At 36.9% G+C, this 15,371-nt stretch overlaps 1 protein-coding gene across 1 annotated transcript in view; it reads left to right on the top strand.

The window, feature by feature from the left end:
• Positions 1 to 1,782: 1,782 nt before the first annotated feature.
• The window catches only part of LOC123548860 (uncharacterized), a 32,043-nt gene continuing 18,454 nt past the window's right edge, over positions 1,783 to 15,371 (top strand). The window contains exons 1-4 of the mRNA XM_053546819.1: positions 1,783 to 2,727; positions 2,759 to 4,811; positions 5,770 to 5,964; positions 12,564 to 12,675. Coding sequence (XP_053402794.1) covers positions 1,783 to 2,727; positions 2,759 to 4,811; positions 5,770 to 5,964; positions 12,564 to 12,675 — 3,305 coding nt within the window. The remainder of the gene's footprint in view (positions 2,728 to 2,758; positions 4,812 to 5,769; positions 5,965 to 12,563; positions 12,676 to 15,371) is intronic.

Here is a 15,371-nt window from a genome sequence, read left to right as displayed (position 1 = left end):
AGTCAGGTAGAGAGACTAAAACAACAAAGATTTATGCTACATCAGCAACTTTTTTCTCGTAAGTTGAATGTAAAAAGTGAAGAAAACCATTCTGAAATGCTCGCAGAAAATACTGAAAATTGTAATATGGAAAAAGCTGAGGATAATTGTGTTTTAAGAAATGGAGAAACATTACCAACTCTGCAGAAAGAAAAAGGTTTGAGTAATCAGTATATTTCAAGGGTTTATGGTGAAGATATGGACTCATCTGGTAGTGATGATGATGATATGCCTAGGTTACAGATTGTTGAATCTTACACTTCTTTTGAAAGTGAAAAAATAGATAACATGCATACCCTAGGCAAGAATAGTAACAATGATAGAAACTTGTCACAGTATGCTGAAATAACAGAACATAAAAGTGAAAAGACAGATCTTGGTGAACAGATAACATGTGCTGGTTATATGAAAATGGAAGATGAATTTGAAGAAAGTGAAAGTAGCAGTCAAAACTCTCTTAATAGCTCAGATCTTGGTGATATTTCTGCATCTAAGATCAACGAAGCTCTACACAATGCTATTTTTTCAGTTAGTAACAGTAAAAAACATGAAGAAAGTAGAATAAGAGAAGTTCTTCACAGTTTGAAAATGAAAGCAGAAGAGAAAGAAAATGAACATTTAGGATATAAAATATCAAAACCATTAGCGATTACATCAAGGCTACCCAGTAGTAGTTCAAGTGGCATTTCTGTTATATCAGATAGTAATTTCAATATATTTGAAAATTATCCTGAATCAAATTTGAAAGTTGCAAGGAACTGTTTAAGTCTTGCTGATCTGAATTCAACAAAATATGTAGGACTTCCGGTCAATGTTGATAGTTTATCAAAACAACACTCGGACTATTCTAAAAGAAACAAGGATTCATCCTCATTTAATCTGCATCAAATACAGACTCCAATTATAAATGGTGCCAAAAGCAATGGAAAACCTGCTGAACATTTAAGTGAGCTAGATTTTAGAAATATAGCTTTGCAGAAACTTTTAGCGAAACAAAGACTTGGTATAAAGAGAACTTACAAGGAAGGGAAAAATGAAGGTCAGGAAAATTCTGTAAGTGCCGAAAAGGAAGATAGTGAAGGAACACAGAAAGAACAATCACTAACAACATACAGTGGTGTACATTCTGCGGGAAAGGAAGACATTGAAATTGAGAAGACAGCAACCCCGCAGATTGTGTCATATCATACCAGTCCAAAGCAGAGAAAACTGTCGGAACAACAGAAGGAATTATGTTGCTTAAAACGTGAAATATTCAATAAAAGATATCAAGCCAGAAATTTTGAGTTACGTGAATTTAAAGAAAAGATGTTAACAGCTGAACAGAAAATGATTGAGGCAAAAGGAAAAATGGAAGTGTTAAAAGCTGAACATAAAGCGAATGAAGATAAACTAAAGATGGCAGCAAATGGAATATTTTTACCAAAAGAACAATCTTCAAGATACCACCAATCTTCAGACTTTGACAGTGAAGAGATAACAGACTCTGAGGAAGAAATGAACAAAAGAGATATCAACTGTAGTAAATTGGAAAGTAAAGCCAAACCAGATGAATCAAAATCTGCTGCTGATAATAATAAAATAGAAACAGCGAATCAGTTAGCTGAAACTAAGACAATAAGCAAAAATGGGTCTAAGAAAAGGAATCCAGAAAGTGATAAATCAGGGAAAGACAATACCACTAAGAGTCCTAGGAAACAGTCTGATTCTATACTAAGAGAATTTCTCAATTCAGGAAAAGAAATGATAACTAACATACAAGGTATACCAGAAAAACAGACTTACAAAGAAAGCCAGTTAAATGTTAGATCAAAACGGAAGAGTTCTACTAAAGGTCAAAACAGTTCTAAGATTAACACAAAAGCTGTTAAAATTAGCAAGACAGACGAAAAGTGTAGGCCTGTTGAAGCTAATAACAAGAAGGCAGTTGAAATAGAAACTTCATCAGTCAACTGTTGTGTCACTACAACAGTTTCACCCTCTCAAAATGGTCCTTCCTCTGTCAGTCCACCACAATGTTTAGCATCCACTGTTTTAACCAATAGCAGCTCAGTGACTAAAGAAAATGTTGTTTTGAAGACAGTATCTACAACACAGTCATATGCAGCTAATCCTACCCAGAGAATAGTAATTCCCCAGGCTACAATTCTGCAGAATCCCATAAAGAATCAGCAAGCATTGATACAAGGAATTCAAAAACAATCACTAAACAGTGGTCAGTTGAATCGAACAGAGAAGTTTATTCTGCCCTCTGGATTTGTAAAGGATGAATCTACCAACCAGATGTTTCACACTTACCGCTTCAATGGGCACACATTTGCCATGATTGACAATAAACTGTACCAGATCCATTTAAAAAGCTCAGATGGCAAAACAAAAACAGTGATTGGTGCAATGATACCTACAACAGCTTCTGCAAGTACTGCCAATGCTAGGCCAGGGATGGTAAATGCTGAGATAACGAAAAATTCATCTGCAGTTTTCAGTTCAACTACTGCTTACTCTACCATTTCATCTGTAGGGTCCGTCTCTTCAAACACAACTGTAGGGACAGCTGCAAAGGTATTACAGAAACCTGTTACATACAGATTTCCAGTGAATATTCTCCCTTCTTCAAAACCAAATCAGTCCTTGAGTCTGCTGCTAATTTCTACAAGTCCTAGTAGTGCTGCCACACAGAGTACACAGGTTATAAGAAAGCCATTGATGCATGCAGTAGATGGAAATAACTATGTCAGAGCCCAGTTACAACAGACTTTGGGACAGAAAAGTGACAAGTCCAGGATTTGTCTCTGGTTTAGGAACAAACATGGTAAAATTGCCAGTTACATTCACACATACAGCAGGATTCCAGGTTGGAAACTCTACAAGTATCCCTCTTGCTGTAGGATCATTGTCAGTTACACAGCCTGTTGTTCAAAGAAACTTGCCAAAAAGTCCAGTTAGGAACCACCAAGTTAATACATGTGGTCAGTTAACAAATTATAGAGCCATTAGTCCTAGGACAGCTAAAAGTCTTCTGACTAACAAGACTTACGTTATTACTAACACTTCACCGGTACATAGTGCAAAAGTAAATGTGCAAAGTCCAACAAGCATTGAATATTGTGGCTCTGTTGTTCTTAGCTCTGCTTCAAATAAGAAACTGTCAGATACACAGATACAACAGAATTTTCGTATTGTGGAGAGACAAGTGAATGTACTGAATTCTAAATCTGAAGGGGAAAGTGCACTTGTTTCTGTTCCCAGTACTGTAGCTTCTCATGAGCTTGGGAATTCAGGTCCAAGTTTGAAAGTACATGCTATAATTGCATCAAACAATGAGATAAAACAAGGGAAAACAATACATCTTGAAAGTGATACCATAGCTGAAAAACCTGGTAATGAAATCTCACATCATAATGTTTCCGTACGTGATAGTTCAAGATATGCTCTTCGACCAAAGTCACCAGCCAAAATTTGCAGCTCAATGGATAGCTTTATCTACACCGCAAAAAGGAAAAGGAAAGGGACACCACTTAAGAAGGCTCAAATAGAACATTCATCAATGCAACCTCAGCTACAGAAAACAGGTGATAGCCTTAGCTTAGTAAAGACCAGCGAATATCTGGAGGAGAAAAGTCAGGATCATACAGCTTTAGCAGATAATAGTAAAACATTTCACGAAAAGATCACAGAACCTGTCCCATTCCTTGATTATCCTGCGAGAATAGTTTCGACAGGTAAGTCTGGATGTAGTAAGAAATTGAGTGAGATAGTGGCATCCCCTAAAGATAAGGTGAAAAGTGGACAGAATTCTGACACAAGCCTAGGTGAAGAGAAAATTGCTGAAATGATCAGTTTTGCAAACATGCTTGAAAAGATTAACGAAAAAGGCGCTGTTAATAAACAGCCAAAGAGAAAAAAATTATTCAAAAGGAGACGAACTGATGATGTAAAGGTTCAAGAAAAGGACAGTCATGACATTTCAAGTACAGACAGTGAGCATGGAACTGATAAAATTGTTGACATTGTAGAAAATGTTAAACAACAAGATACTGCAATAGATATTGTTACTTTGAACCAAGATGAGGAGGAGAAACCTGAAAATAAATCAGATTTTATTGAAGGCGGTGAAGAACAACCAGCAACTTCTGTATCGATGAACAAAGACATTGAACAGCATAAAGACAAGAATATGTTTAATGAACTTGAACTGTTAGTATCCAAGCAAAACTCACTCTCTGAAAGTTGTAATGAGTCAAATGATTCTTATGATAGTTCAGATTTAGAGACTTATGAAAAATTTGTTTCAAATAGAAAAGCTACATCAGATATCATGAAACCAAAAAGCCAGCTAATCGAAAGTTACTACACAAGTCAAGGTATGAAAGAGATGAAAAGATGTAACCTGGAACCAAAACATTCATTTCCAGTAGCAGGCACATATGTCACTTCAGAAAATAGTCCTAAGATAGCAGAATTGGAAAGTGTTACTTCAGAAAGTAGTCTGAAGACAACAGCAGGTGAAGCTGGAAAATTAAACACACAGTCTAAGAAAACTCTGCCAGAAACTGCCAGTCTGAACTCAGAAAATAGTACCTTGACACCCAAAATTAGATCAGGTCTAGGTCCAGTAAAAGTGAAATGTTCTTCAGAGAGTGACATACTGCTACAAAGTAAACCAGAAGTTACACAAACTTCGAGTTTGACACAGGCTAACCAAAAGTCGTTCACTGTGGGAGGTAAACAAGTGAAGAGACTCATCAAAACAAAATTCATTATACTGAAAGGTAAGGTCCAGCTTCTTTGCTTATACACAGACACACTGGCATTAAAGACCACCTCAAAATACAGACATCAAGTTCACAGTAAATATAACCTGCTATAATAGGTTACTGTTTTCTCTTCCCATTTATTGAGAAACTGTATAATTTTACCTGTTATGAGAGATTTGACAAGGAACACTTCTTTTGCTGTTTTCCAAAGGTAGTCTTTTATAGCTATGTTTGACAGCTTTACAATTTTCATATTAGTTTTCAACTGTCCGTTCGTTCGTTAGTCACAACGTTAACTTTTTGCATGAAGGCACTTTACTCGCGAACCAATGCACCCAGGACCTTCAAACTTCACATGCTGATAGTACTTTTTGAGTACACCACCCCTACTGACTTTTGGGTCACCAGGTCAAAGGTCAAGGTCACAGGGGCCAACGTTAACTTTTTGCATGAAGGCACTTTACTTGCGAACCACTGCACCCAGGACCTTCAAACTTCACCTGCTGATAGTACTTAATAAGTACACCATCCCTACTGACTTTGGGGTCACCAGGTCAAAGGTCAAGGTCACAGGGGCCAACGTTAACTTTTTGCATGAAGGCACTTGACTCGCAAACCACTTCACCCAGGACCTTCACACTTTACATGCTGATAGTACTTTATGAGTACACCAACCCTACTGATTTTGGGGTCGCCAGGTCAAAGGTCAAGGTGCTGCGGGGGCATTTGTCACCATTAGTGACAGCTCTTGTTTTTATATATAATAAAGTCACATGTATGTATTTTATTTTCAAAAAAGCACAATACATCTTAAAACAAATGTAAACAAATTCCTTAGCATGTTTTTGCAAAATATCTCAAAGTTCAAGTAATACCGTGGTGTGTTATAAATGAAATACAATACCCTTATTTAAAAGATTTTAAAATGTATTGATATTGACATTTCTTGGACCTTATTCTGATATCTATATAGGTGATATATGTGACCGATGGTTTGACATCAAAAGGAAGACTGGCTTTGGTGAGATGTCCGACCCTAAATTCATCCATTATCTCCTACGGTCGGAAGAAGAGAGGCAGACAAAGATGACCCAAATAAATGAAGCACAGGTTCAGACAGACAACTGTGACAGTCTGATCAGTGGTCAATTGCAGTCAGATAATACAGGTATTACACTATTATTTTGCAGTTTATGTAGAGAAATGCCAATTGGAAACTGATTTAATCTTTCAACAGAGGTTTATTTACTAGTTAGAAAGAAGAGCGGGCAAAGTGGTCCAGTGGTAACATTGGATGATTGTCAGACTACGAAACCAGGGAGCATGAGTTTGATCCTTTGCTCCTCCAACTAAGAATTACTGCCATTGTAAAGAGAGTCCACTGTATGGGTCCTTTATATCTAGCATGCTTGAGAACCTGGGAAGCTTCTGGAAGTGGAGCATCTTCTGTATCGTACACTATCCTACTACTAAAACTATCAGCACTCTGCTGGAGTAGTTGCCCATATGGGTTACAAATGGCAATTATAATTTCTAAATACAAACACATAAGCTGGAAATAAAATAATCTCTCTTATATGGAGGTGTTCATCATTTTTAGCTCCAAGTATATGGAGAGCTATTCTACTCGCCTTGGCTTTGGCATCCTTCTGCGTCCACACCATGGTTAAAGTTTTGATGCTTTTTAGCTCACCTGAGCCAAAGGCTCCTGGTGAGCTTTTGTGACCGCTCAACATTTTCTAAAAAAAATCTTCTTGAAAACCACTGGGCAGAATTACACCAAACTTCACAGGAATGATCCTTGGGTGGCCCCCTTTCAAAAGTGTTTAAGAATTGGAATTCCATGCAGATCTCTGGTTGCCTTGGCAACCGAAAGGAAAAACTTTAAAAATCTTCTAATCCAAAACTGCAAGGTGTAGAGCCTTGATATTTGGCATGTGACATCATTTAATGGTCCTCTATGAAGATTGTTCAGATTGTGCCCCTGGGGTGAAAAGAGGCCCTGCCCCAGGGGTCACAAGATTTACATAGACTTATACATGTATAGGGAAAAAATTTAAAAATCTTCTTGTCTAAAACCACAAGACCTAGGCCTTTGATATTTGGTTTGTAGCATTGCCCTGTGGTCCTCTACCAAAATTGTTCAAATTATAACCCCGGGGAGATAAAGAGGCCCTGCTCCGGGGGTCTTACAAAGACTTATATAGGAAAAAACTTTAAAAATCTTCTTGCCTGAAACTGCAGGGCCTAGGCTTTTGATATTTGGTATGTTGCATTGCCTTGTGGTCCTCTACCAAAATTGTTCAAATTATGCCCCTGGGATGGAAAGAGGCCCTGCCCTGGGGGTCCCAGATTTAACATAGATTTTTATATGGAAAAAAATATAAAAATCTTCTTGTCTGAAATTTCAAGGCCTAGACCTTTGATATTTGGTATGTAGCATTGCCCAGAGAATATCTAACAAGATTGTTCAAATTATACCCCTGGGGTGAAAAGAGGCCCCTCCCTGGGGTTCACTCGTTATATGAGTTATATTGGATTAAATACTTCAAAAAATTATCAGATCATATTTCCTAGACTGTTTAATTATAATTACCTTGTTTAATTATAATTACCTGATGATCCCAAGTGATTAGGGATCACTTGACTTTGACCTTGGCCTACTAACCTACTTTTTTGTTTTTTAAGATACCGCCTTAAGGAATTATCTCCTTTTTACTTAGAATTTTGGGTTACGGTTTTGGTGCACTTGCACTCCATCTCAGTTATTATGTCCTCACCCACCCAGCTGGGGGAGACATATTGTTTTTGCCCCATCAGTCAGGTAGGCATTCTGTCTGTCCATCACACTCCATTTCCAGTCAATAACTGGAGAACCATTTGACCTAGAAACTTTAAACTTCATAGTTTTTTAGGTCACTACATCAAAGATCAAGGTCACAGGGGCCAGAATGTGGAAAACCATTTTCGATCAATAACTTGAGAAGGACTTGACCCAGAATGCAGAAATTCATAGGATGATTGGACATGCAGAGTAGATGACCCCTATTGATTTTGGGGTCACTCTGTTAAAGGTCAAGGTCACAGTGGCCTGATCATGGAAAACCATTTCCGATCAATAACTTGAGAACCACTTGACCCAGAATATTGAAACTTCATAGGATGATTAGACATGCAGAGTAGATGACCCCTATTGATTTAAGGTCAAGGTCACAGGGGCCAAAATATATAAATCCATTTCTGATCAGTCACCTGAGAACCATTTGACCTAGAACCTTCAAACTTCATAGGGCGATAGGACTTACAGAGTAGATGACCCCTATTTTTTTGGTCACTCCATCAAAGGTCAAGGTCACAGGGGTCATCCATCTGTCACACTTCATTTTCAATCAATAACTACAGAACCATTTGACCTAGAAAACGTCAAACTTCATAGAATGGTAATGAGTAGATGACCCATATTATTTTTGGGGTTACTAGATCAAAGGTCAAGGTCACAGTTTCTGATCAATAACTTGATAACCACTTGACCCAGAATGTTGAAACTTCATAGGATGATTGGACATTTAGAATAGATAACCCCTATTGATTTTTGGTTACTTGAACAACAGTCAATGGACCAAAACATGGAAAACAGTTTCCGATCCATAACTTGAGAACCATTTGACCCAGAACCTTCAAACTTCATAGTATGATAGGACTTACAGAGTGGTTCCCTTATTTTTTTTGGGGTCATTTGAGCAAAGGTCACAGGGGCCTGAACATGAAAAACTCCTTCCCATCAATAACTTGAGAACCACTTGACCCAGAATGTTGAAACTTCATAGGATGATTGGACATGCAGAGTAAATGACCCCTATTGATTTTGGGGACACTCAATCAAAGGTCAAGGTCACAGGGGCCAGAACATGGAAAACTGTTTCTGATCCATAACTTTAGAACCACTAGGCCCAGAATGTTGAAACTTCTTGGGATGATTGGACATGCCAAGTAGATGATCCCTATTGCAACCAACCATCAGTGTCTCTTTGACTTTCACTCCTGTCTCCTATTGACTTCTTGCCTGTTACTAGCATTTTCTACAAAAGCATCTTCTAGTTAATAAATGGATTTGATTCAAACTTAAAATAGTTGTTCCACATCATCACTCACATCATATGATGCAAGGTACATAACTCTGGCACCAATATTTCATGAATTATGCCCCCTTTCTACTTAGAACTTCAGGTAAATGTTAGTGCACTTTAAGTTTATCTTTGTTATCCCCCGCCGATGAAATCGGGAGGGGGTATTGAAATGGCGTTGTCCATCCGTAGCCATTTCTCAGTAACTAGCAAGTAGAATTTCATGAAACTTGAAATAAACATGAACCAACATACTGCGATGATGCCAGTCAAGTTTCTTTTTGGATTGGTCAATTTTCCTTAGAGTTATTGCCCTTGATTTAATGAAACATGTCCGTCCGCAGTCATTTCTCAGTAACTATCCGGTAGAATTTCATAAAACTTGAAATAAACATGCACCTACATACTGCCATGATGCCTGTCAATTTTTTTTTTTTTTTGATTGGTCAATTTTCGTTAGAGTTATTGCCCTTGATTTAATGAAAAATCCACGTCTGCAGCCATTTCTCAGTAACAAGCTGGCAGATTTTCATGAAACTTGAAATAAATATGAACCAACATACTTCGATGATGCCTGTTGTATTTTTGAGTCGGCTAAACGCTGTCAAGCGTTTGACGAGTCCTTGCTATCGCCCGATTTCTCATCCTTAAATGGCCTCACAACACAGCGAAGTGATGTTGTTCCATTAGATTGTCTCTAATTTCAAAGAGTTCATTGATCGAATGAAGTTCATTTATGTCAATCCTATTTGCTATGACCAATATACGATGTAATCTGTCATATTTATGACTTGTAAATGTTCAATACTCGAATAAAGCCACGTATTTTCTTCCGCGGTAACTCATTAAGCATAAACACGCATAAAGATTCTGCGGGATTTGGTAATACATTTGCGCATATGATTATGGTGACGAATTTTATGCCCTTTTGTCACAAAATAGCAAATTTGATGTTCACAAATTCAAATAAAAACTGCATATTAACTTATTAGCCAAATTATCCATTTCTTACCCTGTCCGTTTCAAAAAATAATCTTTAAAATCATTGCGCAAATAACAAATTTATTGCGCTGTGCATTTTATGAATTCCGCAGGCTTACAAAGCTTGCGTAACATCCAGCGAATGACAAAATATAGTTCCAGAACATACTGCTAGAATTTTATTGAGTGGGTACCTCTGAAAGCATTGGAATGTCTCTTATCAAAGAGTTTACCACATCGATGAAATTAAGTTATGACAGCTTCATTTTAAATGACCCGAATAAGATATGTGCAGTACGTTAATTCTTCCGCGAGACTTCGCGGATGAATTCTAACTACTTTCTGGACACTTGTCGGCGGACACGCATGACCTGTTTATAACAACGCTTCTACGACTTTGCGTGGGTGGAATTTTGCAGTCAGTAAACGGATAAATTATCGGAAGAAGAAGCTCTTACTGGTTTGTTTAGTTACTACTGATATTAAAAATGATTTTATTTCTTATTTTTCGAGAAATAAACAAATCGGCGAAACATTAAATTGTATTTTCTTGTAGTTTTTGAAATCGAAAGTAGATCGTCTATGTTTGGCTGCTTTGACGAAACGAAACAACTTTTTTATGAAAAGATTTAAATAAGAGGTAATTTAACCGTAAACTTCAATGTCAGATACTGCCAATTGCTGCTAAATGTCTTCGTATCATCACAATTTGTAAAATATATTGTTGAAACTGGAGAAAAGTGTAATCGTATCCGGATATAATATTTTGGGTAAATATCGAGCTGTGTTATGAAATTTTAACATTCAAGTAACATACATGATAGATATTATTGTAACAGAAATGATTCTAGAATTTATTTTTATTACACCTACATATAATCTATATCAGACTCATATTCTAGTCCTGAGGCATGATCTGAAAGTAAAAAGATGAAGTGTCAGTCATACTTTGGATATTGTAATACTAGAAAGAATCTAGGTAATATTTAGAAATTGAAACAGAAGATTTTCAGTTAAAATCGCACCAAAGGCTGTATCAAGGGTCTACATATTCAAACATTTCTTGTGGTAATACCCCAAACCCTACTTGCAGGAGGGGGTATCCTCCCACACCCTTCCCCCATATTGCCTGTATACAGTTTGATACATTTGCCCTTTTACCACCTGCCGCAATGCCCATTTCAAAATCTGATTGCAATTTAAAGCGGAAAGAAACACCCCTCCCCACACCCACCCTGCTACCGACCACGTAAAAATGGCTCAAACATTTTTCTGCCCAGTCTGGGCCTGTCTGTCTACATGAATCAAAATGGATAATTGAAAGTGGATGGACTTCGGGATAACAGACATGATTTTTAAGGGGTTAACAAGTCTGAAATAGAATAAATGATTTAACTAGTTAATTAGTTTTAACTAAAAAAGAACTGCATTTATTAATATCGGTTACACTATATATTGACACTCGGCAACATTTACATACATGTATCTCTAAACGCAAAAGTAAGTATACTTTAAATTGGCATCACTTATAATATGATTAAACAATACCTAACATATGACAAGGCTATCGCCAGGCCCATTATAATATCTGTAATATATCAGTTCTTTCGTCCATCCATTACAAATAGTATGTGGCAATCCGCACTGTAAAATTTTAATATTATAAATTGTCATATTCAAATTTTATCATGTGCGAATATATACCAGCCGATAATTGCCTCTTTTGGCAATGCCCCTGGCAAATGTTTACTGGAAAAATATATAAAGTCATGGGCAGTATCTTAGTGTCAGCTGTCAAATTGTAGTTTGTACTTTCAACATTTTTATTTCTGCGAACCACTCTTCAATTTTAGAGAAATATATTGGGTTTAAATACTTATAAAATGTCCGTCAAAGTTTTACTAGGCATCGACCGAATGTTCAGTTCATTTATTGTAACAAAATCTCTCTTTAGTTGGGGAAAAAAAACTAAAAACAAACTTAAACTGGTAGACTATACTGTCAGTACATCAATCATTAGCCGACTCAGGCCCTTCAGGCCTTTGATTTTTTAATTGGTCAATTTTCCTTAGATTTTGCCCTTTAATTGTTTAAAAATCTACAGATTTATACATAACAAACCAACCAATTGGTAGAATTTCATTAAACTTCTTTCATTCTTTTCAATGAACATTTATTATAAACATGTGAAGTTGTGTACCCACATATGGTCACCACCTTGCCTTGGTCACACCCCCCCCCCCCCCCCAACCCCCCCCCCCCCCCCCCCCACCCCAACAAAATAAATAAATTTTCATTTCTTTTTTAAAAAATTTTCCAAACCTTCCATGAATATTTATCAACATGCAAAGTTGTACTGTTCCCCCACCTCACTCCTTCACCCCGCTGAGTCATGCCTACCACCCCAATCATGCCTAATTAGTAGTATAGGGTGCGTTTTGCCTGCACGAAAGCGCATGCGAAATCAGTAGTATAGGGTACGTTTTGCCTGCACGAAAGCGCATGCGTAATATGATTAGGCAGTTGTGGGAGACATGCGCTTTTCTCAAAAGCATCTCTAGTTTTTTGTATGTTTTTCATTGAAAAATTGATTTGATAAACATGCAATCAGAATACAAAATTCACTATAGAGATGTTCTATGCTAATTGTTTCCCTCAACAGAAATCGAACCTACAAGGGAGATAAACTGTAGTGCTGCTGTGGAAGTTCTTGCTGTGGATTCTGGTTCTGGATATGGTGCTGTGGACTTGAACAATAACAGTAATGCCAACTGGTAAACAAAAGCTTCATATTTTATTGTAAAAATTTATTTAGTGCAGTGCTTTTTTTGTAATCATTCTTCTCTACTGAAAGTATTTTTGTCCCCCGCCTTTTTCAAAGGAAAGTCCGTCTGTCACACTTCGTGTCCAGTCCATAACTCTGCCATTCATGAAAGGATTTTGAAATAACTTGGCATAAATGTTCCCCATAATAAGACAAGGTGTCGTGCGCAAGACCCAGACCCCTAGCTTCAAGATCAAGGTCACACTTAGAGGTCAAAGGTTAACCAGTTATATTTCGTTTCCGGTCCATAACTCATGGCTAATCAAGGGACTTTGAAATTACTTTGCACAAATCCTCATATGAGACAACATGTCATGCACAAGACAGACCTGCTTGAGTCAAGGGTCACAGAGGTAAAGTGATATGGTCGTTCTTGTCAGTCAAAACTCTGCCATTCATAAGAATTTTAAACACTTGGCTCAAAGTTCCCATTATTTGATTTCAGCCAAGCCAGACCCGGGCTTAGGCAAGGTCACCTTTTGAGAACATTTTTGGTGGTTTTTTTTTGGTCTAGTTTGTAACATTTTTATTCATTGGTGTATATTCAATAACTTTGCATAAATATTCACCATTACAATATATTGTGTCATGTGCTATGGTCAAGGTCACAGGCACCTGAGTTAACTTTTTTTTTGTATGTGAGATTGCTTCAGCCTTTTATATGATAATGTACAATACATTTGTGTTTATATCAGTTTTCCCACTATTTTAAAATTGAAAATATGCTTTTTAAGATGATTGGTATTGACAGATATAAAAAGCAGTAAACAATTGTAGACTTGTAGAATGTAAACCAAGGCTCAAGTTTTAAGTTAATGGTGCAGCATTACTATGGTTGCAGCATATTAGGCTGATATGTAATGCAGCACTATCAACAGTAGAATTAATTTTTTTTAGATGTGACATTATTATTTTAGTATCATATAAGTGCCATGCATTTTATTTGTTTATTAATTACCTCCCTTTAATATGATAAAATATTTCATTACATATTTATTAGCTCACCTGTCACATAGTGACAAGGTGAGCTTTTGTGATCACCCTTCGTCTGTCGTCAGTCCGTCCGTGCGTCAACAATTCCTTGTCTGCACGATAGTGGTTTCATTTATGATTTTATTTTAACCAAACTTGCACACAACTTGTATCAGCATAAGGTCACGGTTCCTTTCTTGAACTGGCCAGAACCCGTTATGGGTTCCAGAGTTATGGCCCCTGAAAGGGCCAAAATTAGCTATTTTGACCTTGTCTGAACAATAGCAGCTTTATTTATGATTTGATTTTTACCAAACTGGCACACAACTTGTATCACCACGAGATCTTGGTTCCTTTCCTGAACTGGGTGGATTCCATTATGGGTTCCAGAGTTATGGCCCCTTAAAGGGCCAGAATTAGCTATTTTGACCTTGTCTGCACAATAGCAGCTTCATTTATGATTTGAATTTAACCAAACTTGCACACAGCTTGTATCACCATAAAATCTTGGTTCCTTTCTTGAACTGGCAAGATTCCATTATGGGTTCCAGAGTGATGGCCCCTGAAAGGGCCAAAATTAGCTATTTTGACCTTGTCTGCACAATAGCAGCTTCATTTATGATTTGAATTTAATCAAACTTGCACAAAACTTGTGTCACTATAAGATCTTGGTTCCTTTCTTGATCTGGCCAGATCCCACAATGGGTTCCAGAGTTATGGCCCCTGAAAGGGCCAAAATTAGCTATTTTGACCTTGTCTGCACAATAGCAGCTTCATTTATGATTTGATTTTAACCAAACTTGCACACAACTTGTATCACCACGAGATCTTGCTTCCTTTCTTCAACTGGCCAGATTCCATCATGGGTTCCAGAGTTATGGCCCCTTTTGGCTATTTTGGCTTTTGCAGCCATATAGAGTCTTCATTTATGGTTTGATTTGATACAAACTTCCAAAATATCTTCAACAACAATAAATCTTGGATTCCATGACAAATCAGATCCAATCGTAGGTTCCAGAGTTATTTTATATCTGATTACCTCCCCTGATTGTAATCAAAATGGATTTATATCAGTAAGTACTTATAGGACTTATTTGAAATTTCATTATTGTTACTAGTTGGACAGAGACAATCAGGGTAGATAACTATGGACTGGTTTTATGTCAAATTACCTCCCTTTATTCACAATTTAAAAGGGATATCTCCATAACTAATGAAGATACTGAGTTTGAAATTTCATTTATGTCAACAGATTTGTCGGAGCATCTTCTTTGTTCACTTACATATTTTGTATTTTTTAAACTTCCTTTACGTTACTACATAATAGCTATTTTTAGTACTTTTTTTATTGGCCAAGGAAACCGAGACCCTTTCTGAGGTAACAAGGTGTACATCATTATAGAGTATTGGTCATATTATACCTTGTAAGAATTTTTTTTTTTTCGGTTAAATTTCTTCTCTTTTGTTGCTGTCCTTTGATTTGATATTTAGGGACCTCTTGTCCTCAAGTCAATGATAACAGGTGAGCGATATGGCCAAAGGCCTCTTGTTATTTGCCATACCAATTTAAAATAGATCCATTAAATCTTTAAAATCAAAGATATAGCATTTGAAATGCATCACCAGTTTAGATCCAGACATTTTCAACTTCTATGACTTCATGAATATGATATA

The sequence above is a fragment of the Mercenaria mercenaria genome, chromosome 6, assembly GCF_021730395.1.
Source record: "Mercenaria mercenaria strain notata chromosome 6, MADL_Memer_1, whole genome shotgun sequence".
NCBI classification, from domain to species: domain Eukaryota; kingdom Metazoa; phylum Mollusca; class Bivalvia; order Venerida; family Veneridae; genus Mercenaria; species Mercenaria mercenaria.
This window is presented reverse-complemented; position numbering and strand designations above follow the sequence as displayed.